Source organism: Paralichthys olivaceus, chromosome 20, assembly GCF_024713975.1.
Source record: "Paralichthys olivaceus isolate ysfri-2021 chromosome 20, ASM2471397v2, whole genome shotgun sequence".
NCBI lineage: Eukaryota > Metazoa > Chordata > Actinopteri > Pleuronectiformes > Paralichthyidae > Paralichthys > Paralichthys olivaceus.
The window spans coordinates 7,062,501-7,077,462 of record NC_091112.1 but is presented as its reverse complement, the minus strand read 5'-3'; the positions used below and the strand labels follow the sequence as shown (position 1 = coordinate 7,077,462).

The 14,962-nt window shown below is 40.3% G+C and overlaps 1 protein-coding gene across 5 annotated transcripts in view; it reads left to right on the top strand.

Annotated features, from left to right (window-relative positions):
• Nucleotides 1-57: 57 nt before the first annotated feature.
• LOC109638853 (TBC1 domain family member 20) overlaps nt 58-14,962 on the top strand; it is a 74,820-nt gene continuing 59,915 nt past the window's right edge. For 3 of the 5 annotated variants that reach the window (XR_011239623.1, XR_011239621.1, XR_011239622.1), the window contains exons 1-9: nt 68-294; nt 1,533-1,587; nt 2,477-2,607; nt 2,718-2,798; nt 3,311-3,497; nt 3,586-3,687; nt 4,148-4,289; nt 5,507-5,691; nt 6,219-6,328. Coding sequence is in view for 2 of the 5 variants with exons in the window: in XM_020102030.2 (XP_019957589.2) it covers nt 225-294; nt 1,533-1,587; nt 2,477-2,607; nt 2,718-2,798; nt 3,311-3,497; nt 3,586-3,687; nt 4,148-4,289; nt 5,507-5,691; nt 6,219-6,328; nt 8,064-8,245 (1,245 nt within the window). In the remaining 3 variants the exon portion in view is untranslated. Of the gene's footprint in view, nt 295-1,532; nt 1,588-2,476; nt 2,608-2,717; nt 2,799-3,310; nt 3,498-3,585; nt 3,688-4,147; nt 4,290-5,506; nt 5,692-6,218; nt 6,329-7,925; nt 12,250-14,962 lie in introns of those variants that run through there. The other 2 variants (XM_020102030.2, XM_069516875.1) reach the window with 2 other exon arrangements.

The window sequence follows — 14,962 nt, the reverse complement described above, 5'->3', positions numbered from 1 at the left end:
GTCGGACGAAAGCCAATCCCATGCGTGCGCTGCGTCACGTGTAATTTTCCACCAATTGCAGCGCGCCGGGGCTGATGACAGTCTGAGCTGCTTCCGGTGTCAGGCAGCTGCTGTCGGTCTGGAGAGTTCTTCGTGTTTTTATCTGATAAATAAGATTTTTTAATCGTGAACTCGTTCATGACGCGACACACACTCACTTCTTCCGTCGTCAGTTTTTAAAGGGGATGAAAAGGCTCAAGAAGAAGAAACAAAACGCGGGTTTTGCGGTGAATGAGAATGGCTCTTCCTCAAGAGGTGAGTCAACCACACATGAAGCAGCTAAGTACAGATCAACAAAGGTAAAATTAATATTAATACACGTCAACTCACGTCAACACAACTGTCTCGTTAAAACCCGCCTGTGTATTTATATACAGTCTATGGTATTTATACATGTCCCTCTAATGTCTGCACAGACAGAAACTACATCAGAGTGAAGTATGTGTGAAATGTCAGTGAACTTAATACTCTTAGTGCAGCCTGTTGACACGGACTGACTCTAATCACCAGCTGTGTGTTTGTAACCTGCTTCTAATCTTTATTCATCTGTTGGTGAGAGGAAACTTTAACCACACATCTGCTGGTGCTGCCTGCGTGGCGTCTGTCTGTCAGAGCCAACATGGACACTCACACCAGACAGAAGACATGGAGACTATTCTTTGTTTCTAAGTGTCATCACTGAGTTCATTATTCCACACTTGGTTCCAAACTTCATGTTTCACGTATTGATATGATAATCTGATAGTATACTAGTTGTTTGTTAAAGATCAAGACACTTTATACTTCTGAATAAAGCTGGAAGGACTTGTCAAATTTTGCTTAAATGCAGTCGACAAAACTAGTAAGAAATCATTTTGATTTGCTTTGATAAAATGGCAAAAATCGTTTTAACATTAAATGTTAAAACTATCATCCTCACAAATATATACCTTTGGAAGTTTCACAATCAATTAGACTTTTATTTATCCTACAAATCATGACATTTACAAAGTTTCCTGACATTATATATACGAAATAGGGCTGGATAATATATATGTCTGTATATACACATTATATTATATATATTGAACCTTTTTTTGTTATTAATGAAATGTATGGTGCTTTAATTATTGATATCATTATGTTGCCCTGCCCTAATTCGAAATTATTAATTTTTTAACCAAGAAAATAATAAGCAAATCATTTGGGCATAAACATAAGACTGTAGGCTTCTTATGAGTTCATTTGTCTTTACATGTTTAATTCAGATGATTCCTAGCATCTGTTTATATTCTCAACATGACTTCTCAATATATTTCTTCTCTTTCATCATTACTCTCCCTGTCCCTTATCCTTTCTTCTTTCCCCCCCTTCTTCTGTCTCGTCTCCCCTCCCTCTGTCTTCTCTCTTTCTTTCTTCCATCCCTCCATTGTTTTCTTCCCTCATAATCATCCCTCCTCTTTCTCACCCTATTTGTTATCTGTCATCCTCTCATCTTTGTCCCTCCTTTACAGAACTGGATTGTGGGAGGAAACAGAAGTTGGCTGAGATCCATCGGGCTTTGATCAGGTTATAATCATATTATCTTTTACAGTCTGACCATGTATTGCACATGTATTGTCCTGCTCTTTATGGCATGTAAGAGGTCATATTATTTTAAATCATTTTAAAACTCATTTTATTTTCTCATTTAGAACAGCTCTAGTTAAACACTATTGATCTATTTTACAGGTAATTGATGTCATCTGATTTTGATGAAGAAAGACTATATATACAAATTTACTACGGTGTTCTGGACTTATCCAGTTAATATAATGTTGTCATCAATGAATAGATTTTCCCCTAAAATGTCCTTAAATCACCCTTTTTTAGAATCCAAACAGGTTTTCATGTTTCTATTAGCACTGGAGCAAGAGGCCACATTGTGTTTTTTTCATTTGGAAATGCTTCTCCCTCCGCTCGTCCAACTTGCCGTTCCACAATTAGATGACATGCATTTTATCCGCTGCACAGTGACCTTCATCGCCCCCTGCTAAGCTAATTTCACACATGACGATTACTCACATGTGCCCAGAGGAATAGTGCGATGGGGATCATGAGGAGGAGGAGGCATGTGAGATGATATGTGAAATGCGCAGGAATTCTCACGAAGAGGAGAACAAGATTAATGAAATTAATCAAATAACAAACATGTCCAACAATCAGCTGAACAATATTAAAACAATAGATTCATCTTAGACAACTGGACACACGTGTATGTTCAGGACAGATGCTTCAGTGTCAGAAAGATTTAGAGGGAACATAGTAACTGAATTTGACTGATGCAAGTTAATTTGTGACAGAAACAGATGAGACTGAAAGAAAATAAATGTAAGAGCTGGTATAAGTTGTGTTTTCGCTTAATGGCTAGACTTTAACTCTGTGCAATATTTTCCAATCCTGACTTTTCATTGTGCAGTGATCCAGTCGACATTGAGACCCTGAGGACAACAGCAGGCAGTAAAGGTGGACTCCTCACTGATGAGCTCAGGAGGAAAGTTTGGCCCAAACTACTGAACATCAACGTCTATGATCTACCACATAAACCTGGTTAGTGGATGATTGATATTAATACTCACTTGTTGTCAGAATACTGCATGACACTACTGTTTGTGCAGGTAGTAGTTAGACTTATAATAACACTGTTTCTTCTGTTGCAGGTCGGGATGTGAGGGAAAACCACAAAGACTACAACCAGGTGCTCCTGGATGTCAGGAGATCCATGAAGCGGTTCCCTAAAGGTGTGTGTCTCTGTGTCCATGTGTTTGCTATCTCTAAAGATAGCAGCATAGCGGACAGTGCCATTTATCACACTGTACCCCTGTACTCACAGCAATATGCAGATATCTGGCGAAGCTTAATAATTAATCAACTAAAAGCTCCACCAGGGCTCGACATTAGTGTCTGAAGAAAGCCTGAGCTGTCAGACAAAAAGTATTTACAATTTAAGAGAAGCAACAGAGAAAAGTGTCTTACCTAAATGTGAGGGAGTCAATTTAATCTGAGTTGGTTGTGGATTTTTAGACATGGCTGAAAAAAGAAAAACAGCAGGAATGAGACAAAGTTTGATTCACCATATTAAATCCTTAATTCAGTTGATTTCAAATTTTACAAAGTGGCAATGACAAAGTTACCTAGTGTTTTCATGAAGTCCTTCCCTCGTGTGGCTGCCCAGGCTTTATCAGTCTCTGAGAAAACCAACCACTGTCTCTGTTTAACAAGATTTTCTGTGGTTGAACCTGCTGATCCTCAGGAATGCCATCCTCAGAGAGAGCCGTGCTTCAGGAGCAGCTGATGGACATCATACTGAAGGTTTTGAAACGTAACCCTCAGCTCCATTACTATCAGGGCTACCATGACGTGGCCGTCACTCTACTGCTGGTTGTTGGGGAGCGAATGGCCATTGCCATGTTGGACACCCTCTCCAATTATCACCTCAGGTTGTCCATCTTTCCAGAATCTCGAATTTTAGATTTTGTTTTTACATGCCAGTAATATTCCACTTTTGTGTTTGTTGTCTGTGTGCAGGGATTTCATGGATCCTACCATGGACAGCACTAAACACATTTTAAACTACCTGATGCCTATACTGGAGCAAGTCGATGCAGAGCTGCATGACTTCATGATCAGGTACACAAAGGCAAAGACACCATTTAGTGAAATGTACTGTTGATGTCACCAGTGGATATCAGCACTTGCATACATCTAATTTCTTAAAACACTATGCACAATGTTAGTTGTTTTTTAAGATATACATATTTAGATTTTTTTAATTGCAGCTTGTTTTGTTCCTGTTGAGTTTGAAACCTATTTTAAGTCACTTTGGATGAACCTCTGCTTAAATGAAGGTAATGTAATGTAATGTAATTACCACTAGAGGGCATCAAAGTGCTGATTTTCCTCTGCTAGTTCCACAGAAAGATCATCACTGTGTCGTGTTGCTGAATTTCAAAAATTGAAAAAGCACAAGATTCAAAAACTGACATAGAATGGTTTCTATAAGAATATGAGATTTAAAAAAGCAGAACTTTGAAAACACGTCAGACTGTCTTTAAACATTAGTGGCCTCTGTGTTCTTTGCCTCTTGTAGAGCGGAGGTGGGAACCATCTTTGCATTGTCCTGGCTCATCACATGGTACGGCCACGTCCTGTCAGAGTTCAAACACACACTCAGACTCTACGACTTCTTCCTGGCATCACATCCACTGATGCCCATCTACCTGGCTGCCACGGTAAGACGACAAGCTGACAGTAAATGAGCAAGAGGCAGTAGCTTTGTTTTGACAGAAATCCAGACACACACACACACACACACACACATTCACAGAGTGAGGCAGAGCACTGTGAAGTCACTGAACTAGTTAATTAGATACCTCCTAATGAACAGATGAGAGAGAGAGTGAAAGAAGAGTTCAGAAAGATGGAGGGATAGATAGAAAGAGGAAAAAGGAGGAAGCAGAATGATGAGAAGAGCTGACTGATATTTGATGGAGAAGGAGGAGAGACAGATGACGAAGAGTTTTTGATGTTTCTGTTTTCTCACTCTGGAGTAGAGTCTTCAGTCTGACACTCGTTCATAATTACTACTCGCTACAGTCGTGTGCTGCAGGAGCATGGATGTGTGAGATATACACTGTAAATAAAGATGGACAGCATGACAGCTCTTCAAAAGGGAAGCCAAAGCATTTTGTTTGCCATCTGGTGGCTGGCTGCAGTATAGGTCATAAACCATGTCTACTCCATGTTAGTGAATGGGATATGGACCAAAATGAAGTCATGGTACACATCATATACACTTTTCTCAAAGATGCTTTCTCTCAGTTTAGGTTGTTCTGTTCACACTGATGGATGTTCGAGTGTTTTTCTGATGGTTTGAAGGATGGTTTAAAAAATGGGGTGAAACATCATCGACAGCTGAGACTGACTTGTGATTGGTCGAGCATGTAAATGGACGTGACCTTGTGGATAGTGGGAAGAAGTAGAGGCACGTCCTCCATCTTTATATACAAGTCTATGTTTGCTCGTGAAAATCATTTGTTTTGTGAGTCTACATGTGTCCTTTCAGTTGTTTTTGTTGCATACTTGTGTGTGACGAGGCCCATTTTATATACATGAAGGGTTTTGAGTATGTTTAATATTGTGTACATTTTGTTTGTTTACTAATGTGTGTGTTTGTGTGTGTGTGTAGAGGCTGGGCATAGAGAGAACTGTGTTTGAAGTGTGTGAAACAACAAAGCAGAATGTAGTTCATGTTTCCTCCAAGGCTGAGTACAGCTCACAGCATGGGGGGGGTGTTAACTCTTCATCTGCCTGTCTTGCTGCCTTGCTCTGCTTCACTTGATAAGAACTGAAAACAGCCAACATACAACACGTAGGCTGTAATTCATATTTCACAACATTCTCGTACCTCAGGGTGAAAACGTTTATCTCCTCATCCTCTCCTCCTCAGATTGTGTTGCACAGAGAAAAGGAGGTGAAGCAGACCGAGTGTGACATGGCCATGGTCCACCACCTCCTGTCGCGCATCCCTCAGGACCTCCCATATGAACTCCTGATCGCTCGGGCCCAGGAACTTTTCAGCCAGTACCCGCCATCATTACTGGCCAAGCGGGCAGCACTGCAATCTCGCAAGAGGTGAGGAGGCAATTACTGAAATGAAATAGAAATGGTAATGCTGCTTAATAAACACACAGGGCGTCACATATAGACTCCAGACTTAAAACCAGTGAGACTATTAGGGTGAGAAACATAACGTCTATTTATTTTTAACATATTTATTATGTCACCTGTGTGTGTAAAGCAAAAATAGAGACACAGCTACTCTCTCTCTCTTCCCATAGTCTATCATTGTCTCTCTCTCTCCCTGTCAGTGTTACTTACAGACATTGTTTAGGGCAGGAAGTGACATCACTGACGTGGGAATTGGACTGACTGACACTGAAAGATACTGATGTCCAATAATGCACAGTTCCCAATACACAGGAGCTACTGCATTAGCACTTTTTTCAGATCGCCTCTAACTCTCTTCCTCACCTGTTTGATCCGTCACTTTACCATACGTCCATCTCCTCATTTAATTCCCTCTGTTAGTGCTTCGCCTCAGACATTTTCCCATCTTCCTCTATTTCATCCTTTTCCCCCTCTTTTTTCTCCCTCTCTAGTTTGTCCATCAGCACCTTCCAAGCGTTTCAGCTCTCCACTCTGCATCAGAGGCCAGACTCTGTTCTCCAACGCCTCACCAGGGCCCAGGGCTCCTCCACCTCCAGACAAGGTAAAAATAACTGTAATCTTACAACAGAAGGAATCCCCACATACACACAGTACGGACACGTGAATTCTTGTCAGGTACTCTGTGAAGTTGGTGAAAAAGATGAATATTTATTGTGAGATTTTAAAAACAAATATTTCTACCGGACCGAAATCTTTCGATGGATCCACACATTTTTTGTGCTTTTCTGTTCTCTACTTGGGAGAACAATTCTTCCAATCCAGGCAACAGTAAATATGTCATCCCCCCACAAATGCTGCCTTTGGGCCAATCAATAACGAGTAAACAAATGTTGTAGCACCCCCATCAGACCAATCAAGTGCACATTAAAATATGCCAGAAGAGAACAAAGAGAGGCATCATTCCCGTATAGGTTTTGGGAAAACCTGATTAGCGGCACCTGACACGTTGTGTGTGTGATGTACGAGTAATCAAAAGTGTGTCGTAGAATTTCCCTCAGGCCAAACGGTGGTAATAATAAAACTGATGCACGCCGTTCTTTGCGGTTTCATCAAAATTCAATTAGCAGCATCTTAGACGAAATGCAAAACAGAAAGAGGGAGGGCCTATTTATGGCATTCCCTGGTTTCACTGTGGCAGATGATGAATTGTGACTTGAAAGTTGTGACTTGAAAGTTAAAACCTGTAAGATTTTCATATTGCATCCCATCTCCAATACTGTTTGTAGTTTGCATTTCAGTGTATGTGCATCATGTAGTCTAGAAGGTGAAATGTCCAATTTTGAACTTGGGGATAATAGTTTTTTTAAATTCTCAAATGCACTCAAAATATCAAAATGCATTTAATTGTCAAAGATAGATTATTTTACTTTAAGTTGCATATACTTTCATGGAATTAATGTGTGGATAAATCTGATAATGTTAATTAACTTTCATTGTCTCTTTTCACATAAGCAGAAGGGACTCACAGAATACTCAGCATGCACAAACCGCACATGATGCTGACGACAAAAGCTTTCACAAACTGTTAAGAACAATATTCGATCATGTGTTCACTATCACTGTGTCAGATAACATAATAGTCTTTTTTTAATTCTACCTAATTAAAGCGCTGCTCTGCTCCAGGGACTTTTCAATCGTTATTTGATCCTTTTAGCTTTAACTAATGTAGTTTAATAAAACGGCTCTGAAATTAATCCAACTTCCATAAAGATTGTAATATTCAGTTTATGGTTAATTCAACTGTTTCAGAAGTGTTTTGATTTCATTTATGTCTTTATACTTAGAGGTGAATCTAATATTTATATAAGTGTCTGGGCAAAATAATAGAAACACGTGTCAGTACGACACAGCACCACAAATCAAACATTTTCATCAAACTCTGATCTTTGCTTAATGAAGACATAAATAATTGATGGACTGCTAAATTAAACTCTTTAGTGAGGTGTACTTAATAAACTGGTTACTGAGTATGACTCGAGGTAAAGTCGTTAACCATTTGGCCTTTAGGTTAATTAAGTACTGCTGTTATTAGTTAAAGCTCATGGTGTAGAATCGGTTGTTGTTATATTTAATGGATTGTGATATTTTGACCCCTCCTTCTCTCTACTCCAATTGTTTTGACTTTCCTTGACCCCCAGTTTGTTTCCGATCCCAATAACAAAATGGAGCTTGAGCCTCCTTTGGTTTAGCTTCAAGCGTTCTGAAACCTCTTGACCCCTCCTTGTCTCTTCCCCTCGTTGTCTGACCCCCCCCTCCTCCTTGTTTTGGGCTCATAGCCTCTCAACACTCAGGCCTGGAAGCGGCTTTACCCCAGGACCGTGGCCAGCTGTGGGGGAAGGGGAACAGGATGGTGAAGATGGCAGTGTGGGGGCTGTCTGCCACGCTCGGGGCGGCTGTGTTCGCTGTGGCTCAGACGGCCATGGACTGGGGACCTGAGGTGTTACTGCAGCTGTTCTGACGTGGCGGTGGGCGAATAGACTGTTAGACACACATAGAGTGACACGTGGTGACAGTGAACACACGTCTGCCCTCATGATGGATCAACAGCATACATACACAGTGGACTTGAAGCTGCTCAGAGGGGATGTTAGGTCGAGAGAAGCAGGAGGTCACTTATCTTGATGCTGAACAGGTTATTGCTTCTTAACCACAATGAACATATGCTAACCACTAGTCAGCCTCAGGCTGTGTGTGCATGTGTGTGAGCGGGTGCATGCGTTTCTGTGTTTCTATGCATCATGTCAGACCTCATACCAAACGTCGGCCCAGTGAAGGGGAAGCTCCAGGAACCGACTGTTATCGCTTCTTTGTGGAAGTTCACTAAAACAACGACAAAGAACTTTGGATAAAAAATGCAAAAGTACCAAAACAAATACAAAATGATTTCAGGACACACAAAACAAATACATACCAAAAAAAAGATGCAAAACGACCTCAAAGATGCCAAATGACTACAAAGAGAAGCAAAACAACCACAAAGAGACACAAACGACTTCAACAATCCAAAAATACACAAAGAGATACAAAACAACTACAAAGAGATGCAACACGATCTGAAAGAGATAGAAATGAGAATAAATGGGTGCAAAAGAACTACAAAGAGATTCAACCACAAAAAAACAGAAAGTGATACCAAAAGAAATGAAATGACCACAGACACTCTGGTGTTTCTTCAGCGTAGGATCGGAGGAGTTCTGTTACATGTTTGTGCCCATGGGCCCGTTGTCTCATAATCCGTTCATGCACGTGTGACACTAACACGTCTCGCTCCTTCAGGCTGTTGCTCACATGCCACTACTATTGCAACATTTTACACGTGGCTCTGTGTATTTCCTGTTAGCTGATTATTTTGCAGATAACTTGTTCTTAGACCATCACTCTTGTTTTGTTGCATTTCCGTTGAAAGTGTTTTAGTGCGCCTGTGTGATCACGTCTGGCAGCCAGTAGTGCTGCTAGCACAACGACACACGACTGCAAATAATTAAAGAGCAGCGTTTTTCTACCTAAAGCTTCCAGTTATGAACAAAGAAGGAAAGCGAGAGAGAGAAAGGGAGATATTTTTGCCTGTGAGCTTTTTATTAATTGCTTAACTCCAGGTGTCATTGAGTTACATTTACAGTAATTTTTCACACACAAAACAAGCTGTTGCTGCCAGAAACATGAAAATATCCCACAGTTGAGCCTTTAAGTAAAAGCAGTGGGTCTTTTGCGGATCCATTTTTCTGGAGGAAAACCATATTTTTCAAAGTAATTTTTATATTTTCTGTGGCAGTTTTCTTGCTGTCTGGCCCACCACTGCTGAAAGAATACGGGGAAGACATCACTACTTTTACATCTTTAAAATATTTAGTAGGTTTGAGCCAACATCGACCCTGAACAGCCGTCAACAGAACTACACTACATAGACTCAGTTCTTCCCCAACATCATGTTTCTCTTCCAAATTCAATTGCTTTGCTGTAAAACGATTTTATGGCTACAATTTGTGGACAGTCCAAGTAATTATTTTAACAGTATTATTTTTTTTTATTTTTTTTCCAAGTATAAGGAGTTTAAATACGTGCATCTCTTCAAAATACACCACCCACACACTCACTGTAGATATTGTTGGACCAGATGTAATCACAGAGTTTCATAACCTAAAAAGTGAATATTAATAATACAGGTGAGGCACATGCATAGGTACAGAGCAGTGGGGCTCCTCCGAACAGCAACGCATGCTCTGGTTGTTGACTTATGTTCTGAAATATTTAGCAGCTTTTAGTAGCATGTAGCCAAGCTGCAGCATTTGTTAACACAGTTTCACTGGAGTCACAACACTCGGCTTCCTGCACTTCCTCTGTTGTCGGAGATGAAAGTGTCCAATCTTTACACAGTCTGTCGTGTTGACTTCACTTGCTTCAGAGCATCTGTAGCATCGGGTGTGTACAAAATTACAGAGAAGTAGCAGATCACGAGTAAACAAAAGTAGGAAATGACTACTCGGAAATAAATTGACATTTGAAAATTCTGCAATATGAATCTTTTTGTTGAGGCTCGCAGGGCTGAGTGAGTAACAAGAATGTCATCTTGGTTGGTGATAATCAGTTAGTCATTTTATTAGATAATCAAAACTGATTAACAATTGTTGGCTGGCTTGTAAACCAGTTGGCTGCTGAATAAGTCGGTAATTCAAATCACAGTCAAGTTAACAACCTGCGTTTCATTACGCACTGTGAAATACAGTGAGTGTGTGTGTGTGTGGTCCAGTTAGAACTCATACTGTGAGGAGTTGTTTAGTCACATTACAGTGACTAAAACCAAGTCCCCATAACGTACATGATTAAAAATTTAAATTGAAGGTTAGGGTTGTAGTTATGGTAAGAGCAAGTCTCAGGGTAATGAATGTAGGTCAATGTATTTTCATGTAGACGTGCGTGTGTGTGTGCGTGTGTGTGTGCGTGTGTGTGTGTACTACAGTTCTTCATTAGCTTTCTGGGCATATTCTGTGTTTTTATTTGTTCAACATTTTGATTCACTGTGTGCCTCTTTATGATCTCTCGAAAGTCAACTTATTTATTTCAAGTGCAACAATCTAATTGGCTATTTAGTAAATGGGTACATATTATTTGAATTATATGAATGAAATCTGAAGGTTTTTAACTTTAAAAGTTATTTTGCATGTAAGAATCAGACTAGATGTTAAAGGAATCATTTTAAAACTGTTCCTTTAAATGTTTTGCTTGTGTGCCAGTTCATTTTGTAGTTTAATATTATAATTAAATGATTTTGCAAAGGGAACATGTTCAGTTGTTATGGTGAATGGTTGGCCTTGATTTGTTTCACTCTTCTCTATTACACAAACAGCTCATTGTGAAGTGAAGGTCTCAGTTTGCTGACCTTCAAATGAATTGTATGTAATTGTGCATCTGGTGAGTCATATAACATCACTTTATCTTTATTCTGTTAACACTTGATTAGTCGCCTAATTCATAAATGTGCAGGAATAAAACCCTGTTGATCAGGTTGTGTGATCTTCAACACAGCCCTAGATGCTACTGTGTAGTCATATATGTGCCATGTATGCACACTTACAAACAGAACACACACACACACACACTGGGAGAGAGTGGTGGTGCTGCTGCCAGATCCTAATGAGGGTTTAATTCCTGCCGCCGGCTCTTGGCGCGCTTAAGACATTTTCTCCTCATCTTTTTTCTTCACATTCAAACACCTAGACAAGCACCTGCACTGGCCTCAGCCTGGGATGAAAAATGATTGAAGCATGTTTCTCAGTTTGAGTGAAACCAATGCAAAATGTAAAAGTTGCTCAAGGTGTCGAAGCTAGCTCCAAAATATATATATTTGTACAAGTTTCAGGGCCATAAAATCAATGAGACACACTATGTGAGTTATATTTTAGGAGAAGTAAACAGAAAATAGAGGACACAAAATTTTATTTGACTATTGCATTGATTTACTCATGATTTATTCATTTGTAAAAAACAAAGTCACATAAAGGATTCATTGACAAAGTGTTTCTTTTAATCAATTGGACCAGATCTCGTCAGTTTTATGTGGATTATAAAAGAAGAGATGTAAAAAAGTGCAATAAATTTGACAGGTTTTTGAGTCATGTAAAGAGCTGACTTTTCATGGAAGTATGTGTATTGTATGAAGCCCCAAGAGCCCGTGTTGAGCCCCTGATGACTTTCTTTCCTCTCATCAGGTTGAAAATTTCCCAAAAGACTCAAGACTCACAAATGCAAAGTGCAAATTTCAAGCTTTTAGTTTTGTGTGTATACATGATTGCTTTGGGCATTTTAGTGCATGTTTTCATGACGATGGTTAAGAGATACACATCATATCGTGGAACATATCGAGTTCTTTGCACCTTAATGTATTGAAATGTGTGTTTTACATGTAAGTGAAACCTCTTTCTCTTTATGAAATCAAACGGTGAATAAATGTCAAAGGAAACACTGCATTGCTACACTGTGAAAGTTCATTCTTGACATTTCTAACACTAGTTTAATTTTGAAAATTTTATACAGAACAAACGTGGTGTAATGTCACCCAACAGTCAACCTTAACTGCCCATGTTTGCATGTGTGTCTGTGGGCGTGTGTTCATTTATTTCAAGGCTGCGCATCTGTCCATCTCACCCCCAGGGACACGAGGGAGCAAATCAGAGCAGAGACATGAGGTGAGGCAGAAAGGCAACGGTTAAAGATGAGCGAGGGATGAGGGGGAAAGATTAATACCGTAGAAAAAGACATCTGGTGGACGTGTCGGAGGTAGCTGAGGTCTTGGAGAACGTGTGTTTAAAAGCAGTCCCCTGAGGATTTCTAATGAGCCGGAGTGGAAGTGAGCGTGGGTCTGATCAGAGTGGAGAGCAGATGTGGAGAGGGATGGTCTGAATTTATACTCGAGGCCGTCTGAAGGTGTTATGGCCCTAATTTCAACAGTAAATGATGACCGGGATCCCTCCACACACACACACACACAGACAGACACACACACACAGACTCACCATGTCTGATTCTAGGTGCTCACCCTGAACAACTCCTGGCATTCTGTGAGGTTGCATAAGCTTGGCAACAATCTGTGTGCGTGCGAGTGAGTGTGTGTACTATAGCTTAGAACACACAAAGGAGAAACACAAAGGAACAGATTGGAGGTTAGTGAAGAAAGTAGGTAGTGTATGTTTGAGCGCAGCCAGAAAAAAAAGTGTTGTGTATGTGTGCGTGTGTGTGTGTGAAACATTGGGCATGCTGGGGACAACAGCTGCTCCAGGGGATTGTCTGATGTCTTTTTCCCCCCCTGGTGACATCACACACACACACACACACACACACATTCTCACAGCCTCAGTGCCACCAATAACAGGAGCAGCAGCACCTCGACGTTCACTGCTGAGCCATAACAGAATGACTTTTCTTAAAATTCATTCATTGGATTCAGTTGCGGAGACGAGATGAGTTCATGTTGCTCGTCTAATTCGTGCTTTTTGAATTGATTGAGTTGATCTTGTCCCTCGGGTCTGTAACCCTGGAACTGTGCCAAGCCTTTAATTAATTGGTGTCATGGTACTGTTTAAAAAAAACTGCATGAAAATCAACTGTAATTATCTTGGGATGAATGAAAATTGGGAAAACCACAGAATGAAGCGAAGCTCTACTTGTTCATGTCAGCTAACCTCCAACTTTAATATCATTTGGACGTAGTGCTGCACTATTAACTCCAACTTTGCTGATAAATGTCGGTCAGTGTTCACCAGCTAGTTACTAACTTGTCCTGTGGGTTGTTTGGTGCTGGTGAGGGGCAGTGACAGTTGGTTCATTCCATGCGCGCCTTGATCCCACTCGCAGCCCTTCACTCTGTCATGGATCAGAGAACATGTTCCACAGTGTTTTACAGGCAACACACGTGCAGAATATCCCTGCCCACTCGTGACTTTACAGCCAACCAGAGGACTGTGTGTGCGTGTGTGTGTGTGTGTGTGTGTGTGTGTGTGTGTGTGTGTGTGTGTGTGTGTGTGTGCATGTGTGTGGGGGGGCCTTTGTTTTTAGCATTTATGACAGTGTAACATTGTACTAACTGCAGAGACATCACCTCATCAACCTCATCTCAGGGTTTCTACCAATCCAATCCAATTTCGCCCTAATTTAAAGCATAGAACTCATTTATATGAGGCCATGCACAAAAACTGAATTGAAAGCCTGACATTAATGATGTGAGTTTGGAAACACTTTGTTTTATAATGGCATCGACAAATAAAAATGTATACATTTATTGTAGAAGTGTCACGTCTGTCTCATTTAAAACCTGAATGATGAGTGAATTTGACCAGATTTAATTTACTTTTCAAGAGATTCTCTTTTGTAACTGTTGAACATTGCAGTGGTTATATCTCCAAGCAGACACGGTGTTATTAAAAGATATGTGAATAGCAAAATCAAACTAAACAAACAAGAAAAGCCTTTAGATAAAAAAAATCCCATTAAGATAGTGAAATCATCAACACACTGCGGTAGATAATTACACTGAGTTGTGAAATAACAGGACATGCTAGCAGCTGTGTGCGGCTGTATTTAGTCACAGCGGGACACTGAGGGGATCACCAAAATTTAATGTTAATCCATCCAATAGCTGCTGAGTTATTTTAGTCAGGAGCAATGTGGCGGATTAACACTGACATCCCCAAAGCAATGCCACTAGCATGGCTAAGAATAGCAATATTAATATTATTAAGAAGTGGCAATATAGAAAATTTCACAAGAAAGAAAGCCATTAAATTAAAGCAAGTAGTCTTGATGAGAATATAAATGTCAACATACTAGTAGATTCATATTGTGGACAAAACTAGGACCAAGTTGAAAACATCTGTCAGGTGTGATTCAGCAAAGTGAAACTTTAAAAGTCAAATGTGTTTTTACTGCTTTCAGCTTCTAACACAGTCATATCACTGTGAATCTCTGATAACCCTCGGGCCTCATTAGCTTAAACCAGGCCTGGTCCATACAGCTCTATTAATACCAGATACTCATTACGCCGTGTGAGTGTTTGGTTTGCGTCTGTGTGGACACTTGGGACTGACCTCCTGTGCCTTTCACACATGACCTCTTGTCCTCCTGGTTGCTTCCTCCCATTGGACCCAACCTCTGCTGACCTCACTCCTGTTTCTATGGACACCAG